Here is a 27,435-nt window from a genome sequence, read left to right as displayed (position 1 = left end):
TCAGGGCGGACGCAAAGCACTTCCAAGCTACTGGTATTTCAGCAGCACAAAACCATTCTGGAAATTGGACGTGACGTGATTCCGCCAACCGGAGTTAGAAAGTAAAAGTAAGAAGCAAGTCGCCCACACAAAGGTACACAAGAGGTGTTTATTTACTCCGGGAGAAGAAACAGGCATACATCGCTGCGCACGGAGGAAATGAAGAGACGAAGCTGCGTGGATGAAGGGAAACTCCTCAGATGAGGGCGAGAGCTTCACAAACTTAAGGCTCCTTCACCGTCGCCTCCCTTGAAGATCGATCTGGTGTCTAATCTCGCTTGTGTGCCGAAGCTAAGCACGAAATGAGATGGATGTTGAACGATAAACATCCAGAGTGAAACACCCCGGCCGAGGCTCTGACACTTGAAGAAATGAAAACCTTGAAGAAACAAGTTTCCTTGGTCCGTGGGTCGTTCATGTACGCTTTTTTTCCCAAATTCATTTATTGGCGATTTGTGATGTTTGTCAAGTTTTCCGGCTTAAAAGTCATATTAAAGACCAAACCCAAATAAAATAGCACCCCGTGAGGCGTTCAAGGACCGATTTTCGAATCGATTTTGTTTTAAAGGTTTCACTACATGTTTGGAGTTGCTGGATTGCAAGGTCAGTGAACGCACCGTTTCACCAGTGAGTGGGAAAGAGCAAAGCGATTCCTCTTTTTGTGACCTTGAATGCAGCATTTATCACTCAAAAATGGCAGAGATTAATACATTCTTTCCCATAAATCAGATCACATCAAGAACTGACACTTGTCTGAGCTTAAATCCCGAGTAAGGCAACTCACGTTAGAGTGATGAATGATGCATCCAGTTCCAAAAACCAGTCGCCAGTGACTGCAGAAAGTTGTCGGTAAATGAAGATGGACAACTTTATCGTTCCACTCTATTTCAGTTTGGTCCTCAATTGTTAAGCTACATATTAGAAAACATTCTAAAAAGTAGTTAATTTCTTGTATAACTTTAAATCGGTGTTTCTATGTTGATTGACGCCCGGACCGAACTACGTGGTGTAAAAACAACTGTGTTACAAACGTCACATTTGTCTAAACTTTTTTTTTTGTTAACTCTTGTGCGTCATGACGCTGCGACGTGACGTGGCACCAGACGCCGTCTGACCATAAATACTTCTCAGTTCTCGCTAACAAACCCGTCCACTGTACGATAAAGACACGTTCAAGTAATTCTGCTTGACTTGAGGAACCCATACTTATTTTAAAGAGCGACACTTAGCTCTCCATCTCTTCCAATGCGACCGTGAGAGAGAGATTCACTCCAGTCCGGGTTACACTTGGCTCAGGAAGTGAGCCCGACCGTTGTCCTCCAGACGACGGGTCATGATTTCACAGCCGATCTCAGTGACCAGCAGCGTGTGTTCGAACTGGGCGGAGCGCTTCCCGTCCCTGGTGACCGCTGTCCAGCCGTCGGGCCACGTCTCGTCCTGCCAGCCACCTGAAAGAGGCGACCTTTGTCACGATTCGGGCTGACTCAATCATTAACTTCAATTTAACATCAAATATTTATTCCGCTTGGACAGATCAAACTGGTCAACACAGTAGATAACACTGTCCACTAGAGGGACGACCCGACATTACATCTACACAGACCTGCCACTTTCTATTTTCATGAATCAGCAAATGACTCTCCACACTCTGAAGGAACTGAGAGAAACACAAGGGGAAATCCAGTCTGTTGGATCCTTTTTTTCTGGCTGGAATGTGATCACCCCAAAATATTTTGGGACATAATGATGCTGCATTGATCTTTTAAAAAAGAATTTCATTGGGAAAAAAGGAATTTTATATAGTCTTGCATTATGAGTCCAGTTGGAAAGGTAGGGATGATCTTCAATCTGTTCAAGGGTTGGCTCAAACAGGCAGATTTTAGAGCAGAGAGTGCCATCTAGTGGGCTCTGTAAAGGAGGCCACGGCGCTGCCCATCACTTGAGGTCAACAGGGCAAGTGAATCTACAACTCCCCAAACTCAGATCAGACTCACCTTCACAGATCATCGGCTCAATGGTGAACACATGACCAGGCTTCATCACTCCGACTGCTTTGTTTTCTGCAAACACACAGGAAGAAGAAGAATTCCAGAAAAGAGCGTACATTGGCTGTTGTGTCTCTCGCGACAGGCAGGGGGCGACTCACTGGCATAATGTGGGACATTGGGTGCTGTGTGGAAAAGTCTGTGGATGCCGTGGCCGCAGTAGCTGCGCACCACGGAGAAGCCATTGGCCTGCGCGTGTTTCTGGATGATGTTGCCCAGCTCTCTGTAGCGGATGCCGGGCTTCACTGTGGCACAAGACACAGATGCTGAGCATGATGAGACTCTTCAGGCTGACTGGGAAGTGAAAGCTGACATGCCAAAGTCGGAGAAAAAAGGCCTCACCAGAGTCGATAGCTTGCATAAGGCATTCGTAAGTGGTGGTGACCAGCTTCTTGGCTCCTTCGTCCACCTCGCCGACGTAGAAGGTTTCATTAAGGTCACCATGAAAGCCGTTGTGGTAGACGGTGATGTCCACTGACAAGAGAGACACAAGATGAGGCACTCAAAAAAAAAAAAAAGATGCACGCAAAAATAGAATGTGGAAGTGGTGAGTGGCGGTGCCCCACTGGTGGGTTTTAATGAAACGATTCATCTTGCCAGTACACACAGCGTGAGAGGAGTAGGTGGCAAGCACTTCATCAGCTGCTCTGAGGGGAGTTTGGGATTGAAGACTTGGTCTCAACAGAAATATTCATAAAGATACCAAAAGTGGCACGACTCCTGCCGACGCCGCATCACGATTTTTCAAGCAGGCGGGCAAATTCTGTCAAACAAGAAACACCTGCAAGACGGAAATGGTCTATTCTGCCATCATCTATCGCTCCACCGTCGCTATGATGCCGACTCCTCCTGATGTGAACAGATTTATGGCACAGAAATGCAGCGCTCCGACCATCCGAACCAATAAATAACTTCATTTAAAGTTACAGGGTGACAAGTTACGCATCAGCCTTTTTTTTTTGTTTTACCCTTCATCCATCTTCTGCTGCTTATCAGACAGAAGTCATGTCGAGTCCCAAAAGCCAGGATTTTTTTAAGTGTTCAACATGGTGTCTACTTTGAGTCTCTCCCGGGCGACAGAGGCATTCATTCTTCCCTCATTCTTCAATGAGGCTCAAGGTACTCATCACCTGAGCTCCACTACAGACATAACTTCAGGATGCACCGATTTGGACTCATCGATCCAGATACCCGAATTTGCCGATACTAATGTTCCTCGGATTCGATACCAGAGCTCAGTTTTGTTTTTGTTTTTCACGATTATTGTTGATTGTGCATTAATTAGAGAAGGCAACTGGAGGTCAGACCACAGAAGGAAGTCAGGAAAACATGAAACAGAAAAAAAGATTATCCTGAAAACAAATGTGCAGCTCTGAAGGTTTCACTTTGGCATTTGCCATTTATTAAAGCCAAGACAGAAGTGAATGGAGACAAGCAGCGAATTCATTTGATCAGCAAAACGTCACACACTCGCTTCTGGAGCATAAATAAACCCATTTTCAGACTGACAAGTGACGTAGGACAGACGTCTGACGTCCAACATCCGAGATATTTGACTCATTTAAGGACACACAGCGTTTGTGAATCATCCAATGCATGATTCACAAACGCTGTTCATTCACATGCTGCGGCGCTTTGCTTAACCGTAAACACCAGCGCTCCACTTTGTTGACGTCTACTTTGGATCCAGACGGCTCATAAATCCCACACATCCCAGGACTGAAGTCAGGGAGTGTTTGCTTCGCGTGCATTCTGCAACACGCTCGCATGCTAAATGGCTACATGTTTTCAGCTGAAGTCTCAGACCGCAGCTCTGCGAGCTCACTACAAACTGTGGAATGGACTTCCTGAGGCTTGTGCCGTTCACCAAGGTTCAGGAAATCCATTCCCCAGTTTGCAGTGAACTTGCAGAGCAGCTGACCGTGAAGAGATTTCAGCTGAAAACATGAAGCTCAGACTCTGCTTGTGAAAAACACTGGTATCGGAGCACAATACCGGGTGGGTCCCATCCCAAATATAAGTGCAAGCTTACCGTTGAGGATATCTCCGTCCTGCAGAGGTCTTCTATCGGGGATTCCATGGCAGATGACTTCATTGACAGAGGTGCAGCAGGATTTGGGGAAGTTGTAATAGTTGAGCGGAGAGGGGTAGCAGTTCCTCGCTAAACAGGCCTGAAGGGAGAAAAGCGGGTCAGACAGCAGGGGACGACAAGTCGATGAGACTGGGGAATGAAGCGATTTAACATGCAGGTCGTCTCCAAAAGCATGTGACAGCGCCTACGTGTTGGAAACAATTAAACATGACAGCGTGTCCGCCGTCATGTCATGAGAGGAACTTAATAGAAATGGAGCTAATGTTCCGCAGCAGGGGGTCCTTTGATTACGGGTGGCGTGTTGTTATTGCATAAGCCGTTGTGTCTTAATGGAGAACAGGGATTCTCAAAGGACTCGGAGTGAATCACGGAGACGACATTAAAAAGGGGAAACAGGCTTAATCCCCCTAATGGGAAAATTCTATTCAAATGTGCCACAATGGTGCCGGGAGCTGTGAGGAGGTTGTTTAAGGACGACGGGGCTCACTGCAGGATCAGGGGAAAATCAACATGCTAGAAGCGGAGCTATCTGGATGGTTGGAACTTACCAGATGCACGGTGTGGTCAATCTCTTCTGTCGTGACTCCGGGTTTGACCATTGCCGCTGCGATGTCAAGGACCTCTCGTGCCAGCTGCAGACAGACAGCTCATTTTCACCAAACACCTGAGGGCCAAGCATGAAAAACGACATTGAGCACTGAAAAGACTTACCTTGGACACGACCCTCATACCCTCGATGTCCTCTGGGCAGAGGATCTTGATCTGTGAGGTCCCTTTGAGGAACTGCTCGGACTCTGACATTCCTAAAACAAGAGCAGAATTGATAATAAAGTCCTTTGGTCTCCTGGAAATCTCTCCACGCTTCATCTTCCCACTTGGTTTCAAGTCAGCTCCGGAGCTCCCTGGGTTTGAAGAGATCATTTCAAGTGGTGAACAGCCAGTGCCCTGGGTCTGAGGAGTATTGGGACACACTACACTGACACGCAAACGTGCAAAACCGAGTATTAGGAACAAAAACGTGTGTTAGGATGAGCAATGGGACATAGCCTTTGACTAACAACAAGGTAGCGCTACTTCAAACCCTATGTAGGGATTTCAGGTAAGCCGGTGGAAGCTAGGGATTGCTTTAAAAGTCGTTTATGAAGTGTGTGCATGAAGGATTTGTCCAAGATGTTTGGATTCCACCATAACACACCCACTATCACCATACATAGCACCAGGCTTAACTGAGCTAGCAGTCACAATGCAGGCTGAACTGAGGTAAGGATTAAAGGCGGCGTAGTCTCAGAGAAAATAAAATTTCTCTCCTACAGTCCAATCTTCTCCACACTACAGCAATAACTCAGTTTTCTGGGGCGTCATATATGACGGTGGTCAGTGTTATGATCCAAACTCATGTTTAATTCATGTGGTTCCCATGACATTTCACTTCTTTACATAGAGGACCCTTGCTGTCACTACATCGCCTACATCCATACCAAGCATGCAGCAGCGTTCTACTTCTCCACTAGACTAAGCCAGAAGCTGTTCACACTGGTGACCCCGGACCAGGCGAGAAGAGGAAGGCGGTGACGTTGTCATCGAGGAGGACAGCTGCTCGTGCCAGCATCGACTTCTTTAAGTCAACTTGAAATTCAACAGTGGGCGCTGAGACTATGATCAGGGCACCATTAAAATGTGTGTTGGTCAAAGCACCCGAGTCATCAACAATTCACTGATCTATTATTTATCAACTCAAGAAGATGATTGCTGGATGAGCATGAACTGTTGCCTGGCAACAAAGCTCAGACATGTCAAATAAGACCGTCCTCAAGATCTCAGTCAGCACCGTGAGCCTGTTGATCAATCAAACTCACTTTGGCTGGGTGGCTCGCCAACACAGGGACGCAGTGAATGAAAAGACTGTTCCGAACGTGACGCTCACATCAGTGAAAGAAGAGGCTGGATCGGAGCTCGAACACATGAGAATGACAGGACACAGTAACCATGACTACTACCTGAGCACGGATCTGTGCAGTGGAGATGATGGGGTGGAGGAGGTTGCCATGGTTGCAGAACGGGTGGCTTAACCAGGGAGATGCAGATTAAACAACGCGCAATTACCGTTTGATGGCAGTTTGGAGATGTACACAAATGAGCGGGTCGGGATGGAGTTTTGAAACCTCTACGCCATGGGGACAGTATAATTGGTGAAAATGAAAATGGAGGGAGAAGATCGAAGTTGACGGTGAGAAACCTTGAAACAGCTGGAGCTTAATTAAAATGCACATCATCTTTTGCGGAAATGTCACCGCGGTGTCAAAACAGCTGCGCCTCCCACTCCCACTACACAATTAAAGACAAGACTCACAACTTCAATTAACTGGAAACAACGGCACGCAGATGAAGGAAGAGGCGGCGTCAGCTGGTGCTACTTGATAAATCTGTCTTTTTCATTTGTATTTACACATGGAAGCAAAGGTGGTTTGGACGACGTAACCGACATGCTTAATGAGCTGAGAGTATTCCTCCAGGATTATGACAGAAGATGCATTCGCAGGATGTTTTATCTCATGGCTAAGATGTTGGATTAGATGAACAGTTAAAGTAAAATACTTGTGGTGGATAATTTAGGCAGCATATTGGGTCTCAAGGATCTGACTTGAGGAAGTTTTGGAGCGAGTCCCTGCTACACGCAAACATAAGTTTCCTCCCACAGACCAAAACATAGCGTGTGTATGATTTATATGTGCACGGTGACGGACTGGTGACCTTTCACTGACCCCTTGCCCAAAGTAGTGGCAGGATGACAGCTCAGGCAGGGATTAAAAGACCTGGTTGAAATATTCTTACTTTCCCATCAATCAATGGCCACAACGTTACGGCTCGTAGACCTCGAATGGTCAATGTCCTCAGCAGTCGATGCACAACCAATTTTGCAGAAAACAGAGCAACACAATCCAGGTCATGTTTATTTATAGAGCACTTTAATCATCTTTTGCCCTGTGGTGAAAATCAAAGCTACTTCACTGGACTAACCGCCTCTAGGACGCAGATTAACAAATGCTCATGTCTATTGAATAGGCACCAACAGTAAGAGTGTATGTAGTTTTCCAAGCACAAAAATGAGATAAATGAGTGTCGGTTTTGTAGCTAAACTAGAATTTGTGTTGTAGAACCCCCATGCCAAGCTTCTCCAAGTGTAGGGGGCGCTACCTGCAGTTTTGTATGATTCACAATGGCAGCACAACCTTGTTGCGAGTCCTCTCTCATGTGTCTGTCCCTTAACCTCACCTGTAGATCATCATGCTTCATGTGCTCCACGTATGAGGGCAGAGCTTCTTTCATAGGACAGTTTTGTCTCCAGAGCAAGTCCTCCATCTTAGCCTAGCCTTCCTTGTTACACCTCCCCTGCCCTCATTAACCACGTCCATGAACCTCAACTGTCTTATTGTTTTATACTCCTTTATATAGTTTCCTGGTCCAACAACGTGTTCAAGCCACTAAACTTCTGCACATGTAGTTACACAGACAGGTTTCAACTGGTGTAGATAACTCCAGAGAACTAGGTCAACAAACCTTCCAAGCCATAGGTTCTGAATAGAACGATGGCATCTTAATATCTAGCAGACAGGTGCTCAGAAAGGTTATCTGTTTCTTCAGTTTTGATTCAGTCTTCTGGGAAATTATCAGAGCGTAGAAACACACCAGTATCTCAGCATCCCTGTTTTGCATTTTTCGACAATATTGAATATGAAAATGCTTCCCAACTTTCCGTTCCGCTCTGCTACTGGACTAGAATCCCAAGTCCAGACCTGCATCAAAAAGTAATTTACCAGCAGAGATGAATTTTCAACCTTGTGAATCTTTTGGAGGGAGTCAGAATCCCTCCTTCTCGCTCTCAAGTTCTCAGTGACAAACAAACATGGGGCTGAAAGTTGCTTATTTTCTCTGGCTCCCACCGGCGTTTGGAAGATTCATTCGGAGCGTTCAGTATGTGGACACAATATAAAAAGAGTTCTCTGGACAAGCTAATAAAAACAGGCCGACCGGATGGACATCTAGCTTGTCGAGGCAGGTAACACGATGGACGCTCGGAAAGAAGCGATCAAGTGCACATGTGTGCGAGATTAAAAACTTTATCATACCTAAAGGGTGATCGGCGTAGTCCGGCCTTTGGATGTCTTTGGGCACCGTCCTCAAGGGAGTCTAAAGCCAATGAGAAAAGGTTGATCATGACAGTGAAAGGAAGAGGGGTAAAGATTGTGGGGAAAGAAAAAGAAAACAATCGAATCATCTCTGAATTCAGAACCACTTTTCTGAGGCTTGATCAACTACAAATGACTTCCAATCACTGGGTGAACTTCAGGTCACATACATGTGTTTCTACTTAAACTGAGAATTCAGCAGAAACTGATGTTAAAAAGACACCTTAAGTGAAACTCTGCCTCCTCTAAGTCTGCAGACGCTTTGGAGTGAAAACGACAGCTAGATGGCATCATAAATAGAATCCACTTTTTGGCCATGTGATCACAGCTATTAATAGAGTTGAGCGCTGAGACCCACCAAGTAAGCTGAAAACGTATACATATTAGTAGTTGACAAGTTGACCTGTATAGTCAAAAATAAGTAACTTCAAATAGCCCAAAAAATATTAGTGTGCAATAAAAACAAAAAGATGATCGTTTTTTTTTTTTTAGTGTCACAAGTGGTTTGCATCACAGATGCACTCATGAAGTTTTAATTCACATGTGTTAAATGCAGGAAAAAAAAACTGCAATTAGATTTTTCACAACAAGGGACGCTTTTCTTGGGCAGAAGAAATTATTAATTTGCAGATCAATCGCCAAATACAGTAGGTCTTCACTGATAATATACCCAACACTCAACTTTGAAATGCTCGTCCTGTTAGGTCTAAAGAATAACCGTTCCAATTCATGTTTTCATCACATATACAAACCAATTCATAACCTCTGCAGAGGAATAGAGCTGATGTTTGATTTCACAATAGTATCCTGGAAATGCCCTCAAGCGTACAAACAAGTCTTCTTAATTCTAGCTGTATATTCATGTGACACATGTACATGCGCTGTACTCTGAATTATGACCGCATTAGCAAAAGTTGAAAAGTCAGCCAACTTTCTGATCTGCGACTGGTCGTGGTAACTTGGCCAAAGTTTATTTACAGCAAAATGTTATTGTGCATTCTTCAACACATCACAAGTGTTTTTCTTCCGACGTTTCTCAGAAGAGCTCTTCGGGATTCTTAAGCAAACTGCGGCACACACTGTCTCAGCCAAAAACAGTCATTACTGAGAAGAATTTATTCCATTTCAGAGTGTATTTCTATGGTTCTTGTGACCTCCTTCAAATCTGACAGCCATTTAATCACACTCTTACTCATCAAGGCTTTTACTTTCTGCAGCTCATTGAGTACAATATTAAGTATTTCCTGTGTAGAGACAGACACTGCCTTAAAATCAAGCACAGTCTACTCATATCTGGTGGCATCTTGAAAGATTAAGGCATTACGTTTTTCTTCATTAAAACTTCAGGACCACTTTTTCACTTGATAATAGAAAGATGTGGGTCTTTGCTTGCACTGCTAACTGCCAAGCTCTTTCCCACTACGCTTGTCACAGTGCACCATAAACAACTTACCAAAGGGTAATGAGGACGGAGTTTCCCGCTGTACCGGTAGCCAGGCCATGGGTCAGTGTCTACGTCCTTCTGCAAACAGTTCTTGGGCTCACTTAGGTTCTTGTCCTCCTCTAGTAAAACACAACAGGTGGTTTCTAACGCAGCTGGCAACGCAAGGTCATCTCACACCCAAGCATTACGAAAAAAAGCGGTGTAACTCAAGCTTTGATTTAAGAGGAAACAGGCACCGCTTCAGAACTTGATCTTAAGCAATGATACCTACTGGCTTTTTTGTGCAGCTGCTTGTGAGAGGTCCAGCTCCCCTTGAAGCACTCCTGTGAACCAAATAATACACTTATTGTAATGACCTGTAGATAACAAACTTTAATGATATTTACATAATATAGCAAGCAAATAGATGAGAGACAATATCTGGCATCATTTTAGTATCAACGGAAACCGATCATGTGCATGAGGACGTGTAAAGGAGTCATTTGCATTTCCATAAAACAGAGAAAAGCGTTTGTGAAACTTTACTGCAGCAAAATGAGCGTCCTTCACCTTTTTAGCAGGACACCGGTTCCCCTGATCTATACAGATAAACTCTCAATATGATTTCAGCTTCCCGACACCTCGAACAGCCTGAGGTGGCGTTTTACGACACATGTTGACGTGATGTGCACAACTTCACAAACGAATGACATAATGAATGAACACATTGCGCGCAAGTTAATGAACGACTGACTTTTGTGAATGGCACTGCAGACGAACAGAGCAAATAACTGGTGACGTGGAAACCAATTCGATACTCTAAGCCAGAAAAAGGCACCTAACTGTGCAGTGAACGGTTTTTGCCGGTGTTTCAGCCAGTTAGCATAACAGTTAGCAGCCTCGTGATGACACACAGCCGGGCCTCGGTTGGCGTCTGCAGCGGACTACAGCTCTTTCCCACACGGGTAAAAATGTCCGCACCTGAGAGCAGAAGTACGAGCCTTGGATGCCGAGCTTAATGCAAGTGGGACACTGTAGTTTGGCGTCCTTACTACAGCCGTCCGTCTCGCACTCCCTCCTCGTCTCGGTGCTCGCCATGCCTTCGTCTGTGGAAGGGGCGGAGCGGAGCAGCGGCGCGCACTGCGCAAGTGCGGAGCGTGAGCGCGACGTCACGCCACCGCCGTCCAATCCGATGAAAGTTTCCAAACACAGCTTTGTAAGATGGCGACAGCCGAACCGGTGAGTCGTTTCTCTTGAAAATACCTTTGATTTTTAAAAAAATATCTCAATAAATCGACAAAAAGGAAGGTGTCTTCATCTCTGTTTGTTCTTTATCTAACATTTATTGACAGTTGACGGAGTTTCACGCCTTGACAAAGCAGTTTGATAACTTTCTTTTGCCAGAGTAAAAGAGGAATGTGAGCGTGAACTCCCAACTTTTAGGATGACGTCCACCCGAGGAAGCTCCCTGCTCAAATAAGTTTGCGATCTGTCGTTCAAATATCAAGTCAAACTGACGTGTTCGTCGGATAAGATTAATATTAACCTATGTTATGTAGAATTAATAAATGACATGTTGTGTTTAATGTTCAAACGACGTGATATTTACTGTTGCCGATACTGATGAATTTATCGATATAAAGCAGAAATACAGGACTACACTGATGCAAAACATGAAAATTCTATGTCCTGTAGTAAAATACATGAGTGTTGTCTTATTTTAGACTAGGTGGGACTAAGTTTTATTGCGTTGTTAATTACCTATTTTGACTTATACTGCCAAAATTATGATTGTTATTTTTACACAACACTCCTATAACTATTCATAATTTTTGTCACTTTTTTATCAACCTTTTTATCAACCTATATATATATATATATATATATATATATATATATATATATATATATATATATATATATATAACTGTCAACAGAAATTAGATTTGTCTGACAGGTGACCTGCTCAACAATAAGATTAGAAACATTTTTCAGTCCGATGTGTTGATTTTCCACTTTTTGGATATTTGAAATTAACTAAACAAATACAAAATACAATTTTCAATCGTCTGACTTTGTTGACACTGAACAGCAGTTTTTATTTTCAGACAGACAAGACATGTATAGCGCCTGTTTTTATTTGCTGCCATACACATGTACAGTCCATAGTGGCTTCAGTGACGTGCTCACTTGCCCCGCTGTCTGTTCTGTAGGAAATAAAGGCGAACTCATCTCGGCCTGAAGCTGACGGGGCTGAGGAGAGTGGACAGGAGATCGTGAGCCCAGAGTCTTACATCAAACATCCACTGCAGAACAGGTTTGTTCCACTCAGCTGACGACTGTTAAGCAAACTGCATGGCACTTGACCAGAGCGGAAGAAGTATTGAAAAATCCCTTCTGGAAAACTTGGTCAAGGTGTCAAACCTAAGGTCTCTGAGTCAAATCTGTCACAGTGTTTTTTGCAGCGCTGTTTTGTCTGGGAACAAAAAGGAAAATATTGGTTTTCAAGTACTTTATTTATGTATTTATTTATAGTCATTAGTTTATTAGTTCAGTCATCTTACTTAAGTTGTAATTTTTGTTACATTTTTTATTTGTTAAACACTTTTTGGACATTATTATTATTATGATTAAATTGAATCCTTGGCCCAATCCATCAACCTTCATGAATGTTATTTAATGTGCTTCATAACATTGTGTATTTAAATTTGTCATATTTATATATCCTTACATATATATACTGCAGTTTTGCAATATTATAATGTTTCTTTAAGGCCTATTATAATACCATGGAATTGTCAATTGTTTTCACTTAAGTAAAAAAAAACTTTTTTTTTGTTTATTTATTTTTTTAAATATTATTATTTTTTTAATCTCATAGTACTGAAACATTTAACTCCTCCTTCTCTCAGACTTAAATTTAATGTCTATATTAATTTTGTAGTATACGTTTTGGCCCCTTGTTGGCTGAGATTTCTTGTCATTGGTGGATGTAATTTGGATTTCCTGATCCATCTTCTTAATTATTGGAATCTCATTCTGTTTCTTTGTGTCTTTTTGCGCCACCTTGTCTTGCCAGAAAAACAAAACCCACAAGAATGCCAGTCAAAAAAAAAAGAAACTATCTTCTTCCTTCAAATCCAGCTGTATTGATTTTGTGTCTCTACTTACAAACGTGTTGCATCTGAAGGCCAGTGTTTTAGAAAGCCAATAACTGCGGCTTATATCAGGTGACGTTCACCTCAAAACTCCAGAGGAATTAGCAGCTCCGCGGAGTCAAGAGAAGAGAGACAGGAGGAGGTGGTGGAACGTAAGACGGAGGGAAAATCAAACACGCTCTGATGACAGAAGATGTTTGATATAAGCAGAGAATGTAGTAGATTGTGTAACATACGGCGATGAGTGAAAAGTAGGCCTTAACTGTGTGTAATAACCAAGCTGACGCTGTTTGACGGAACACCAGTGAACTGAAGGAGGAGCGCCTCCTCGCACCTTATAATTCCTGGAGAAGAACATCTAACGGCTCTTTGTCACTTAAAGATCTGAAGCCAATTACAGCATCTGGTGTCAAACGCATGTGACGCGCCGTCATCATTAATTGGCTGGTGGGTGAGATCCACCTGACTAGTTGGTGTCGCTGCATCCAGACGCCTGCTCCCGACACTTCCCGAGACCTCTGTTTACTTTAATCTGCCGCTCCCTCCAATTATGCAAATGAGCTGTTGCGACCTCCGCAGATGGGCGCTGTGGTTCTTCAAGAACGACAAGACGAAGACCTGGCAGACCAACCTGCGGTTCATCTCCAACTTTGACACGGTGGAGGATTTCTGGGCGTAAGATTCCCTGAATGTGGTGCTGTGATGTGCACAAGTGCGGAGGATGATGTCACATGTGTTCTGATGGTCCTCAGGCTCTACAACCACATCCACTTGTCCAGCAATCTCTGCTCTGGCTGCGATTACTCTGTCTTCAAGGTACCTTGGCTTGATTTATGAGTGGGACTTATATATTACTTTTTTAAATATTTAAAATATTGTTTTCCAGCGTTTAGCTCAGGGAACATATACTCCAAGCTGAGATCGTGTGTGTAGGTTGTTTACTTCAGTGACAGGGTGAAGGGAACGTTTAGCTGTCTCCGCTGGGCTGGAAACTGAATCACTTTTACACACATACAAACACAACGCAGCAGAGCAAACCTCTGTGCAGCGCCACACGTGGATCTGAACCGGAGGCATGATGCTGAGGTAGTTGGCTCGTTGATGCTATTTCACTACGCTCATCCGCCCCAGGATACTGAATTGATTTTGTCGCATCAAATCCATCGGCGTGGTGTGCACTGGCCAAATTAGCTCAAGCAGCACACGTTCATGAATAGAACACCTGTGATCCCAATGAGCAGCTAACCACCATGTTGACAGTCCACTACTCTCTGACTATCTTAACAATAAGTTGACTATTTAACATGTGGCGCGTTTAGTTGCCGAACTGACGGCACATCGGATTGTAGCTCTGTAAATAAGAAGAAAATCCATGTATTGGAAATAAATCAGGAAGATATTGTCATGTGTAACATTTTTACTTATAATATGTGAATATTATAGGCCGATTAATGCACAACGTTATTTACAGATCTGGGTACGGACAGATCAGTCCATGCTCTGCCTTCATTTCCTCTATATTTCCACAAACCTTTTGGACACGGACCAAACAGAGCAGTATCTCTGGAAACCATTGTTACTACCCAATATGTAGCTCTAATGAAACACGAAGAAGACGTAACAGTGCTCCAGTGGTGATATATTATCGGCCTCACCGACCACCGCCTCCTACAACGCTACTTCCTCCACAGTCGCCATGTTGGTCTTGGAGTTTGTTGTAATAATAAACCTTTGAGTCTGGGCTGCTCCCCCTGGTGATGATTGACATAGCTCATCGGAGCTGCGTTTTTTTTTTCTACTGTGGCAGCAGAGTAAAACGCGAAAAAGATTTGTCCACCTCTGTCTGTGGGTCCATCAAATCCTGCAGAGACGCTATGCATTGACAGGATAACTCGCCACCACTGTTCTACTCCTGGTATCAAGCCATTCGGCTCAGTCCAGCAGCGTGAGAATGATACACTAACTATGGTGCTGCTGTTTGCTCAGACATCTTTTCCTGGTGGGATTCTCTCCACAGTCTGTGGATCTAGATGTTCCCCTTAAAACTTATCTTTGAGGCGTCAATTACTCATGTTAACATGAATAAAATCCATGTGACTAAAATGAGTGAATAAATGACTTTCATTTTTAGTATAAATAACTATTGAATTCAGGTAAAAAATAATGGCACCAAGTACGCAAACACGACAGAAAAGTCACGTGCGACCATGATGGTAGAAGGTGAGATGAAACAGATGGAAATGAAGCCGTTGGTCTGTTTGCTGTGAGTTGCTCCTCTTTGTTTGATGCTTCAGCACATTGTCGTTATTGACTGATTCCTGTAGGACGGGATTGAACCCATGTGGGAGGATGAGAGGAACAAGCGTGGGGGGCGCTGGCTGGTCACACTCACCAAGCAGCAGAGGAGATTAGACCTGGACCGCTTCTGGCTGGAGACGGTAAGTTGTGAAGCCGACGTTTATATCTCTCCCAGCAGCTGCCGATACATTTGTCGAGCTGCGTAACAAGAGCTGACGGCTCCTGCCAGTCGTCTCCTCCGACTCTCTTCACATCGGGAGGAAAGTGGCTCACAGCTCTTTGAGGGGACGAAAGCACGGGCTGGTTCCTTTGGAAGCCTGGAGCTCCTGCAGCGGTGCCGTGTTCTCCCCCGCTGCTCTAAAGGTCACTGACAGTGATACACACCTCGCTCATCAAAAGATGTGACGTGTGGGTTAGCAAACAGAGCTGGAGAGTCAATAGTGCAGCCAGCCGCCTCGCCAGGGGGTCGAGTGGGGTCGTCGCTGGTGCCACTTTCATGAAAGACTTGTTTGTGCTAACTGACTCGCCAAAGGAAATGGAAACAACGTGGTGGGGTCGATGTCACAGATGATTAAAAAAATATATTGCTTAAAACATTTAGAAATATATATTATCTGTCTGTGGGTCTACAACCCTGACTCCACCGCTGCTGTCTTGGCAACAACAAATAAGATTAATAGTCATTAAATAACCAATTTCAAATTACAAAGCTGGAGTAAGAAGAAAGTCAGCATAGCAGAGAAATGCATAAAAATATTGGGAAAAATAAAAACACTCTGACTCTCATGATGTAAATAAATTATTTTAAAGAAGTCGAATTAAAAACATGCCAACAGACACAAAATAATGTTTAAAATTCATTTGAAATAACATTAACAAAAATATATAAATACAATGGAGACAAAAATATCAGAAATACAAAAAGTATATGTAGCACTGAAAAAAAATGTAATCGTTTACTAAAAAAGAAAAATACTGAAATAAATTCATGTATTTTAAATAAATATTTGTATATAACTATAAGCATTTTATGAAAAAACATGATCCTTTCTGTTTTAATAAACTATGTTGAAGATAAATAAATCTGTACAGTTCCTCACCGTGGCCTTCCAGCTATTGTTTGACTTTAAACAACACAACTGTCTGATGACTGTGCGCTGGAACCCCTGGCACACAGTGGAAATGGCACTGTGAGTCACACACGTGTGAGTCACATACCTGTGAGTCAGTCCACAATTCCGCCTCACAACATGTAAACAGAGAGAGCCGTCCCCACCACTCTGGCTCTGAGTCAGGTGAGTCAGGCTCCAGGTGAATGATGGCGGCGTGTTTATGTTGCTCAGCTTCTGTGTCTCATCGGCGAAGCCTTCGACGACTACAGCGACGACGTCTGCGGCGCCGTGGTCAACGTCCGCACCAAAGGAGACAAGATCGCCGTCTGGACTGCAGACTACGAGAACCGGGAGGCAGTGACCCATATCGGGTGAGGCAGAGCTTTTATCCTGTCTGTGAACACTGCCCCGTGTGGCCACTTACTGTTACTACACCAAACACTGGAGCGAGTCCCAGCGTCGTAAAAGTGCGGTACATGAACAACAAGCAGCATTAGAACGGATCCTGTTTTTACAAAGCTGATGGAGAAATAATAAACATTAATAATATATATATTTTTTTTTCATGAACATTGTAATTCGTTTTTTAAATGTAATATTCACAGATAATACTCTATTTTTGTATATATTTTTCAATCCTAAATAACATCTGTTATGAAGTTAAAGTTAAAATCTATAAAAATATCCATGTTAATCTCATGCCAATTTTTCTGTTCATTGTGTCTGTTTATTATGTATTATTTTGTGTCTGCAATTAATAGCAGTACATAAAACATATCTGATCTTTAACTACATTTCTAAGCAAGTTTTTTTTTTTTTTTTATCACTGCAATAAGGAATTTCTTGTTATTTCCAGTATGTTTTCATGAGTTGTTCTCCAAATGACTAACTTATCTATATACAGCATATTGTTTAACTCAGTTAAATTGTTTTATTTGAACCCGGATAGCACTTCTCTATTCAGTTGCTGTGTTGTGGGGCCCTTCAAATGTTTAGGAAATGTGAAATATGGAACGCAGCCACATTCACACACACCCACACACACATTCGAAGAGCGTTTTGGGTGATGCATTTCCTGAGTCTACAGTCCTGACCTCACCACCATGACGACTACTGCAAACACAGCAGTCGAAAAGTTCAAACTCAACTCTTCTCATCTCCCTCCCCAGGAGAGTTTACAAGGAGCGCCTGGGGCTGCCCATCAAGCTGACCATCGGCTACCAGTCACACGTCGACACGGCTACCAAATGCGGATCCACCACCAAGAACAGATACGTTGTTTGAGCAGCATGCATCCTCGACCCGTCAAGATTTCACCAGCTTCAATAACCCTCCAGCACTACAGGAAAGCAGTATTATCATGATGACAGTTGGAATGATATCGCGCTACTTTGAATCACAGGAAATACTTAATATTTCTTTCTCTATTTTTCCAGTGGCATCAGTGGTTTTCTGTTGTTGTTGTTGTTTTTTTGCATTTAACCCTTTTAATTTATTATGCATATGATCGGAGACATAGGAGTTTGCTCTTTTAAACTGTTGCACTTGTATCCTTTTAAAATGTTTCTTTGCTGATTTACATTTGAGTGTTGTTTAATTAAACTTTGGTTTTGCAATTAAGCCGCGTGACATTGGTTTTCTGTCGCAGAGATGGTTGGTCCTGAGCCCTCCTCCAACATAAAACCTGAGGAGGGTTCTCCTCTGGAGTCACTTCAGCAGCTCGTCGCAGGAGAGCGGCGCTCTCCACCTCCGCTCCGCCATTCGCTCAAATGTCAGAATGAAGCGTATTTTGGAAAGAGAAGGCGACGCTGGGGTCCGTTTAAGTTCATATCTGCAAGGACGGCTTTAAAAATGTCACAGGACCATGACAAATGCCATCACGGAGTCTCTCTCTTAGCCGACGGGCAAATTATCTCTAAGTAGGTCTTTTCTTTTTTTCTTTTTTTTCAAAGCCTGATGAAGCGTTCACTGACTGCAGCGCGTGTTTCTTCGCGGCTCGCTGGAGTTGTGGTGGCAACCTTTAAAGGTCGGACGATTTCTTTAACGTGCGATTCATTTTAAGCAAATACTGATGACGGGACGAATCTGCCGGTGAGATGATAAATGGAGCGAAAAAAGGGGGGAAATTCAACATTTGTGAATTTTGAAGTTGTTTGGAGACAGCGAGCGCTTCAGGACTGCGATTCGTTTCTTTACCGCTTCAAGTTAAGGCAGATTGAAGCTGAGCCTGAGGGGAGCGCTGTTGACAAGTGTTTCTCCACTTGGACACCGTGGTGTACTGTAGCATGTGGACTTGAATTTCACCTGGGAGACATCACACTCTTCTCTTCTCAGCATCTCTTTTTTTATACGGTGGTTTTCTGTTCAATACAGTCTGATTCAGCTATTTATTGACTTCTATGCAACTACGTGACGCATTCCATTATTCACTTTCCAACCTCTTTGTGATCGTATAGATTTTCTGTGTGGTTTGTGTTCAACAGTCACTTTCACAGCTGTTTTCCAGTTTTTTTAATTGTTTTTCTACACGTTTTTAATAACCAGGCTTCTTTTTTTCTGTGCCTTTTTTCTTAGTTTTGTAAGGTCAGTGTTTGTGCAACAATCGAGGGTTTTTTGGGGTTTGTTTTTTTTGTCACATTGAGAGACAAGACAAAAACCACAGTGAAAAGTTTGGCCATGGGCCTATGAGGTTTCATGAAACAGTATTCTCATTTTCAACGCCCACTAGATGGCACACTCTGGCCAAGAATATTGGATTTGAACAACCACTTTAATGAAGCAACACATCTGTTTTGTTTAAACTGAGAGCGCCCTCTACTGTGAATGAGGGCTCTGTTTCATGAAGCCTCATTAGCCCATCACTATGTGGTTAGCAAACATTCACGCTCTGAAATAAAAACGGCAACGTGGGGAAAAAAACCTGTAGTGAAGGGAGCTCTTGACGTTGCCTCAAGGGGTCACACACCAGCAAGAAAAATGGCTGTTCAATGTCACTTTCCTCTTCATGAAACAGCGCCCTCATTTTCAGAGCTCAGTAGTTTTGACCTAAAAAACGCTGTGAGGTTTGAATGGATGAATGAAAGTGGTGTTCAAATCCAAAGATTACAGAGCGTAGAGTGCCATCTAGTGGGCTCTGAAAATGAGGACACTGTTTCATGAAGCTTCATAAGCCCATCACTGCCTTCCACTCTTTGTTATATTCCTTTTGTCTTGTCTTCTTTTTCTCATCGCCTCCGCTAGTGCTGCCTTGTTAATCTAGCGAGACTCTCTCACGTGAAGAATCTTCTCTGTGTTTCGCCAACAGCCAGTCTGAAATCCATACCACCTTTCGGAATCCTAATCTAAAGTTGCGCCTCAAGTTGTGTTGGATATCGGACCTGCCGGCTCCAATAAAGCCTCCACCAGATAAATCTTTCTTCATTGAAACGACTAAATGCAGCATTCAGGAAACACATGTTCGGCCAGAAAGCAATAACCGGCTCCCACATCACTCAGACGGGGTTACACTGACTCCAGGAAGGTTACGTAATGACCGCAGAGTTTAATTTGTGCTGGCCTAATAGTTTCTTTCCCTTTCAATTTCCCTCAGAAAAATAACTCCGGGTTTTGGTGGAGAGGGTCTGAAAAAATTGGACGCTGCGGGGACAAACCTGGCGGCTGATTAAAGCGCTCACTCTTCGCGCTCATTACGGTGGCGCTGTTTGGATGTTCGTCAAGCAGTCATGTTGGGCTTTTCATACTTCAGTGTGACACAAGTTTTGTCTTGAAACATATTGTTTTTTCAAGTGACTATCATACGCTGCATTCTACTATAGAACATATGTCCCTGCTGGCTGGCCCAGAACTCTAGATCCAGGTCCTTATCAGAGCCTCACTCTTAGGACCGTTTGTTCCTGCCCACTCACGCAGTCTGCCGGACTTCAACTACTGCATTCTTAGACAGAACACCGACCCCTTGTTGCCTGCCCGCCTGCCTGCCTCACGCCCACATTGAATTCACTGCATCTGCCTTCTGGTCCATTGCAGGTCTGATCCCTGGCAACCAACCTCATCGGATGTGACTCTCTGCCACTGAGTCCATTTTGCGTGAGACTTTCGAGTTTTACCTGTCCCTCACTGCCCCTTTGTCTGTGCCTTCGACCTGGTTTCCGGGGGGATGTCTTGACGCTCAGCACGACTTGGTGATGCACCTGAGCCGTCGCCAAAGCAACCCGCCCCCCGCCTCTGAAGTCACGATAAAACAGTACGTCTGCTGGTGGTCAGGTCTAAAGACAGTAGAATATCATGGTGGATCAGAGAGGCCATTCCATATTCCCCAAATCTGAGCTCTGATTGGTTCACGCTCCGCGACTTGCTGCCTGTGTTGAGGTTTTTAAACAGCATTTGATGTTGCCTTAAATGTATCACTTTAAATACGTTGATGCCACGACCCTGTGGCCCAAAACGTGTCTCGCCCCCCACTCCATGTTGTGGTGTTATAGTCCGACATTGTCCTCTACCAGCGGCTTTTCTTTAAATCGCGATTGCTGTGGCTCTTCAGCAACGCTCCTCCCCTTCCCTCAGTCAATGTAGTCGAATTCCTGCTTGTTTTAGAAAGACATTTTTGTAGCTCGATCAATGGCACGGGCAGGAACACACCCTGAAGCTTCTTGCTGAGAGGCCACTGCGCCGCCGTGTGTCTAGACTATATGAGATTTGAGAATCACAATGTGCCTGGCAAAGGCTGCAATTCATGAGCTTTGACGTTGGTGGTGTTTGCTAACAAACAGTGTCGGGGCTTTGTGTCGCTTGTTTACAGGGATGCAACACATGTGCAGCGCTTGATTCTGTATCCGCTTTCATTGGCTGATCAATTTCCCCAAGGCCCTTACCAAGGCACACTCACGCCCCTGGAGACCGAGAATCAATGGCGGGATTTGTTAGCGCAGATTAAGCGAATAAAGGTGGTAATCAGTGCGGTTGTTAGCCGACAGTTGATGGAGGGTCGAATGAATGCCGAAGCACATGCGGCTGACGTCCGTCCGTGAACGCCTCAGCGCACATGAAGAAAGATCACAGTGGTGTGGTGTGAACATGGCGGAGGGTTCAGTATTGATCCCGGCTCCCTGTGCACCTGTCAGAGCCGGTGCTGTATATGAAGCCGGCGCTTGACAGCCGAGTCTGGAGAAGCAGCCAGTTGCCCCAGTGTGAGCTGCAGTGTAACATTGATTTCAACAGTGTCTCCTCCTCGTCCGACAAGCGCGAGCTATTCATCTTCTCTCTCAGATGCTGGAGAGAGACCGCGAGGGCTCCCAGTCCCAGGAGTCCACATTTAATAGAGACCGGGCCTGAGCCATGTTTGTCAGGAGCAGTTAGATCAGGACCAGACTGTAAAATTAGACTCATCGATTGGTCGGTGTAGACTGGGGCAAAGTGCGGCCCGAGGGCCATATGTGGCCGGTATTTTTGTGGCCCTCATGAGGTCAGATTAAAAACAGATTTTGCTCATAGTTTCTTTGTCCTGTTTATATTTACTATTTCAACTGTGAATATAAGATGAAAATTCTCATTTTTTTTCTTGAGTATTTTTCGTTCCTTAAAAAATACATTGAAAGAAAATTGAGAATATATTATCAAAACAAACTGCCTTTTTTAATCTTTCTTAGACCTTTGGTGCATAGTCCTATTATGATTTACAGTGAAATAAGTTATCGCCATCTTTCTTCTGACATGATGGGCCCTCACAACAGTCACAGTTTATGCTGCGGCCCTATAGAAGATTTAGTTGCCCACTTCTGGGTCAGGGCGTCGTAGATATTCTCTCTCGCTAGGTGCCATTTTAGTACCTTAAATAAATAGCCGCACTAAAATAACAGGCTCCAAAAGCCAGCAGAACTATCACGCTGAAGTCAGACATTGATTCTCAAAGGATGTGGGTCAGGAGGAGCAGGAGAGGAGGTGAGTTGTGTTGAATTTCTCCTCTGTTTTAAGAGAAGTGAAAGCTAATTTACAAGTAAATGAAAACGCTGTTTTAAATCCCGAGGAAGACGGAAGCGTTTAGCGTTCCCTCTTGACTTTGTGACCCCACATTTATTCACTACAAACGCTTCGTCTCCTCTTTCGCTAATTACCAAATTGATATTTTGTGTGCCGGTGTTAATTGACACGCTCATTAGTTTCGCTAAACTGCGACTCTCCGTCGCTGCTGCTGCTGCTGCTGCTCTTTATTTATCTCGCTGGGTGGCTAATTGCAGCTAATCCCATTCACCTGGCGTCACCGCTGTCCTTTAAGACGACGCTCATCGCTATTCTATACGTTCGCTCTCACTCTGCCGATGAAGCCGAGGGTTTTAGCTGCTCTTTGGAAAGAAATTCAAGTGGGCCACACTGAAGTCTCCCACATGAATATAGGCAATAAACGGGATTACAGGCTGGTTTGATATTCCCCACTGACACTGAGGTTACAACCAAGGCCCGGATTATGTCACAATAAGGTGCATTACATTATAAACAGCTGCGCGGTGTGATAAAATATACAGGGAGATATAAGTTCTTCTGTTTGCAGAATTTAGGAGTGTGACTCACTGAGCACCTCAGAATGAGAAGTGCCCACTGCGCTTGTGCCAGATAATAGAAGCAGGTGGGTTAGGTCGAGGGGGCAGCAAGACTTTCAAGATCATCTGAGACAAATTTCTATTGGGTCTGAGTCCTGGACACCTTTCTGGGGGAGGGACATCCAGACAAGGCGCCCTAGTCAGTTGGCGTCTCTTGGAGTGGAACTGCTTCTACCCTGAATCTCTCCTGGTTGACTGAGCTTTTATGTCTAAGAGAGCGTCCAGACACATCACCGGGAGAACTCCACCTAGGGCAACACATTCTCACTCCCACGGCGACCATTTGCAAGTGCACTTTTTCAGTCTTCTGCCTTCATGTGGAAGACTTTCAATTGAGGCACATGTTCTGCCTTCTGTGGTATATCCTGACTCCAGGTTAGGGTTAGCCATTGGGTGGCGCTCATTTCACTCAGAATTGTCCATGTCACTTGGTGAGGAGCACAAGTCCTAACCAAGTTCCTCCCTGTGAAGCGTCACCTCTGACTTTGCAGTCAACATTGGACGCCTTGACGGAAGACTTTGTCTTTTGACTCAGCTCTTTCTGCCCCTCCATCTCCATCCCTCTCTCACTGAGGAAAGGTAGAATAAGGCCTCATATTTATTATTTTGTCATGATATTTGTTTACATATTATGGGTTTTATTTATTTGTCTTGTGTCGTTTTTCACTTTTTTTGTGAATGTCTTTGATGATTGTTGTGTATCTTTAATGTCTTTGGCATGTGTCGGCGTCTTTCTTGTCATGTGGGACTAAATCTAATCTACTCTAGGAAGGACCTCTATCCTGGACCGGTCCTTTCACCCTACTCTAAATGAGAACCACGGTGTGGGATTTAAAGGAGCCGATCCTCAACACGGTGCCCACGGTGTAATCCCCACCGTCTTTATGCTTTTTAATCCACCTTGTTTATATCATCCCACATGAAAACGCTTACCTTACACCTCCAATCATTCTGTTTGGTTAACTACCGTCGTGCAAGGCTGCTCTTTTCAAGGCCCACCTGACAGGCCACTGCCACTTGTTATCTGCCAGTAATTCCCAACACGCGGGCGCGCCAGTGTGTAGGATCTGCGTGAGCATAATGTCGACAACACGTTTGTTTTTGTGTGTAATTGCTCCTCTGAGGCGCGGCGGTGGATTTAACTGCCGCGCGCAACATTCAGAGCACAGCTCTGCAGGATATCACTTCATGTCATCTAAACTAGTTTTGTGCCGTACGGGCGGGTGGTTAGGTCGGCTCTGTGTACGCATCATCACTGGTAAACAAAGAATATAAAAGGCACTTCTCACGCTCTGGCGCATCATCTGAAAACTTGCGGCACAGTTCCGCGGGTCGACACTTGGCGGTGGATTCTGCCCTCAGAACCGGGAAACTCATTCACGCGGTTCCTTCCATGTGTTCGCTGGCGGTGGAGGAGACACCCAGGTGGACCATAGTCTGTCGTCATCACTTAACATCGGTAAACTTTTGGTTTGCGGGAGGAATTCAGAGTGCCATGCAGGCAGGTGAAGGAACGTACACACTCCACTAACCAGGAAGGATTAACTCCAAGTCATAATTATCATCGCATGACAGTTTACAAGACGACCACATGTTGGACCTTCTGTCTTTTCTGCTTCAAGTTCCTTCGTGAGTGGGTCCAGCTGCTGGACACCCCGGGGCTTCACCTCCATCATGTGGTCCCAGGAATAACTGAGCTGTGAGTGGTTGCTTTGAACAAGTAGAATAGCAGTCACCATCACCTAAATGTTGCCCTTCTATAAAAGGCATCTCTGACGCCCTCAAGTGGACACAAATGTCATTCATTTATAAAGCGTCATAACGTGTAACGTAACGTCAACATCCATTTTTTTAATCCTAGTAAAACACAGTAGAAGGACTGAGGAAGATTTTCTCATGTCAGCACCTGAAGAAGAGTCAGTCACTGTGACAGTTAGGTAAGTGCTTGGAATGAGTCCAATTTTTTTGCACTGTACCGAAATAGATCGCCATGCTTTGATTTCATAAACTTCATTTTGGATCACAGATTTTTACCCCAGGTGGGGGGTGTGGCTTGTTACTCACTTGATGATCAAGGCAGCAACTGATTTTTTTATTTATTTTTGACTCCAAAAAACGTTAGGCCACCAGACTTCCATCTGAGTCAAGTTACTGTTTCTCCATTCCACATAATGTCCGTCCGGCAGATCGGACGTAACCACTCGTAACCCTCATGCCGCTGACAAGTGGTGTGAATAAGTGTAAAGTCGATGCCTCAGACGTGATTCAGCTTTTTAACTATTGTGTAAAGTAACAAACGTAGCTGTCGGCCATTTAAACTCTGGTCGTGAGCCACAAATGGCCCCCGAGGCCAGACTTTGGATATGATATATAATACATAAAGATAAGACTCAATTGAAAAGTAGGATTTTCTCATTATTTCCGTTGATTTATTGGTTTTTCTGGAATTCATGCTTCCACATCCTGAAAAGTGAAACTGCATGACTCTGGTTTCACAACATTTCAAACGACAGACAAGAGGATTCAGCTAAACTTCCCTGCGAAGTGTTTGGTGGCAGCACGACAGCGTGGATTGTGTTTTGACGGAAACACTACAAACGCTTCAGGTGGCGATTCTTCTCCGGCTCTGTCGGGTTGCCATAGTTGCCAGAACGGCCTCGCTTCCTCTCTTTGCTTCTGTCTTTACTGCTTCTATTTTGGTCCCGCGCTCAGTCCAAAGTGTCAGGTGGCACAGGAGGGGAGTGGTGAACCCGTCTTTCACCGCGGGAAGGGAAGCCGAGTTCCAGCGTGTCTAGCCAGAACCCCGCGGAGACGTTAGCCCCGCAGGAACATGCTAATGAAGACGGCGGAATCAATATTCCTGCCATCTCTCCCACTGCGACACACACACACACACACACACACTCAGCCATCATGACTGTAGACAACCGTTTAAGAGATGGAACTCCAGGAATATTATCCCTTCCCTGGTTTCACCTTGAACCCTCAGTGCTGCCCTTTTGGCCTGTTCGGTCCTCATTAGGTCACGTACACATCACTCACACTGAACACGTGATAAAGTAGCTGTAATTAGATTAAATGGAGAGTTAAACTCTCAACCTCACAATAACCTTAAACTCTCCTTTAACTTGAATCATGACCAGTCTGTCTCTACACTCACCTGTGGCCCCAATAAAACACACTTCTCGGGTCAATAGTAGAGTGTCCCGTTAACCTAGTGAGCATGTCGTTGGGAGGAAACCGGAGTGAACCCACACAGGCACTGGATTTGAACCCTGAACTGTCTTGCTGAGAGGCAGCCACTGTTCCACCACACCAAGGGTCTCGACCAACACCAATTTCCTTTGTCAGTGCACCTCTCAAATACTGCACCTCAAAAGTCCAATGGGACGTGAGTTTAGACTCCATAATTCCAAACCTCAAACAATTTGGGATTATTTTAAAAAGTCCATTATGGCCGCCCTTGAATGCTTTTCTGACTATACTGCTTCACTATTAGCTCATGTTTGGTCTTGAATTTAATCTAAATCCCAAACCATCCTGGGAATAAATCAAACCCTCGTTTCTCACACTCTACAGCTCCCGAGTTGAGGACAGCTGGTCCTCACAGATATGGGAGAACCGGCGTATACACACATATTGCACATCTTGGTTATGTGACTCGGGGGTGGGGGGGGGTCCCCGGTGACTTCCAGCGGATGAGTGGGAGACCGGTTTGTTTGAGGATAGAAAGCCGGATGAAAGCGCATTCAAAGTCGGCAGAATGAGCGAGAAAGGAAAGCAAAGGGAGGAAATCGGTGTCACTAAATAAAGCATAACACCAGGAGACCCTGGTGGCGGCTCACTCACATTAGCAAGGTGATGAACTGGCAACCTGGAGACAAAGCTCCCTGAAACGCAGCACAGCTCCCTTCCTGTTCCGTCCTCCAAAGTAAAACCGCCAACCGTCTGCCTGGTTACCTGATCCCGATATTGACATTCCGTCAAGGCCTGGATAAGCTAATCTGGGAATCTCCACCTCTGATGTAACGATTAAATCCTTGCTGTCGGGATTGACTGGAGCATTGATCAGCGCTGGGGGTCCTATAGGAGGCTGCGATACCTGATCTGAGCTGCCATTGATGCTTCTATACTTGAAAAAGAGGTCATCACTAGCTGTGCTGCACCTTTGGAGCCAAGATGGTTTAAGGTGCTGCGCACTCGCATTGGCAGGAGTCCTGACATTGGGAAACTTCAGATGAGTGTCGCATAGTGAGCCGTGGCTTTTGGAGTCAAACCATTTTGAGTCAGGCAAACATGGAGCAGACATGGGATGATGATGAGGGTCACTTTCCCCCGTCCTCTTTTCTCCTGGTGCCTGCGTTTGTAGGACTCGACTTTCCTAGTGGTTTCTTAACCGTAGCACCGTACTTCATCTCCCATTTCACACATTGTCAGATGTGTTTGTCGAGTCCTTCGACCATTCATCAAAGACACCTACGTCCCTGG

General features: G+C 44.5%; 2 protein-coding genes across 2 annotated transcripts; one reads left to right on the top strand and one right to left on the bottom strand.

Annotated features, from left to right (window-relative positions):
* Positions 1 to 142: 142 nt before the first annotated feature.
* Positions 143 to 10,923, bottom strand: metap1 (methionyl aminopeptidase 1). The gene is made up of 11 exons (XM_053845466.1): positions 10,768 to 10,923; positions 10,079 to 10,130; positions 9,817 to 9,926; positions 8,304 to 8,364; positions 4,888 to 4,979; positions 4,725 to 4,808; positions 4,117 to 4,255; positions 2,427 to 2,558; positions 2,186 to 2,329; positions 2,034 to 2,099; positions 143 to 1,487 (listed from the first exon to the last, which is right to left on the bottom strand). The coding sequence occupies exons 1-11, from the start codon at positions 10,882 to 10,884 to the stop codon at positions 1,321 to 1,323; spliced, it is 1,164 nt and encodes a 387-aa protein (XP_053701441.1). The 5' UTR covers positions 10,885 to 10,923; the 3' UTR covers positions 143 to 1,320.
* A 45-nt stretch (positions 10,924 to 10,968) lies between these two features.
* Positions 10,969 to 18,160, top strand: eif4eb (eukaryotic translation initiation factor 4eb). The gene is made up of 7 exons (XM_053845467.1): positions 10,969 to 11,025; positions 12,000 to 12,103; positions 13,524 to 13,619; positions 13,697 to 13,760; positions 15,269 to 15,382; positions 16,586 to 16,725; positions 17,524 to 18,160. Exons 1-7 carry the CDS (start codon positions 11,008 to 11,010, stop codon positions 17,636 to 17,638), a joined length of 651 nt encoding a protein of 216 aa, XP_053701442.1. The 5' UTR covers positions 10,969 to 11,007; the 3' UTR covers positions 17,639 to 18,160.
* The last annotated feature ends 9,275 nt before the right edge of the window (positions 18,161 to 27,435 follow it).

This window comes from Synchiropus splendidus, chromosome 16, assembly GCF_027744825.2.
Source record: "Synchiropus splendidus isolate RoL2022-P1 chromosome 16, RoL_Sspl_1.0, whole genome shotgun sequence".
In the NCBI taxonomy this organism is placed as follows: Eukaryota; Metazoa; Chordata; class Actinopteri; order Syngnathiformes; family Callionymidae; genus Synchiropus; species Synchiropus splendidus.
The sequence above is the reverse complement of the archived record's forward strand: the minus strand, read 5'-3'. Positions and strand labels throughout refer to the sequence as shown.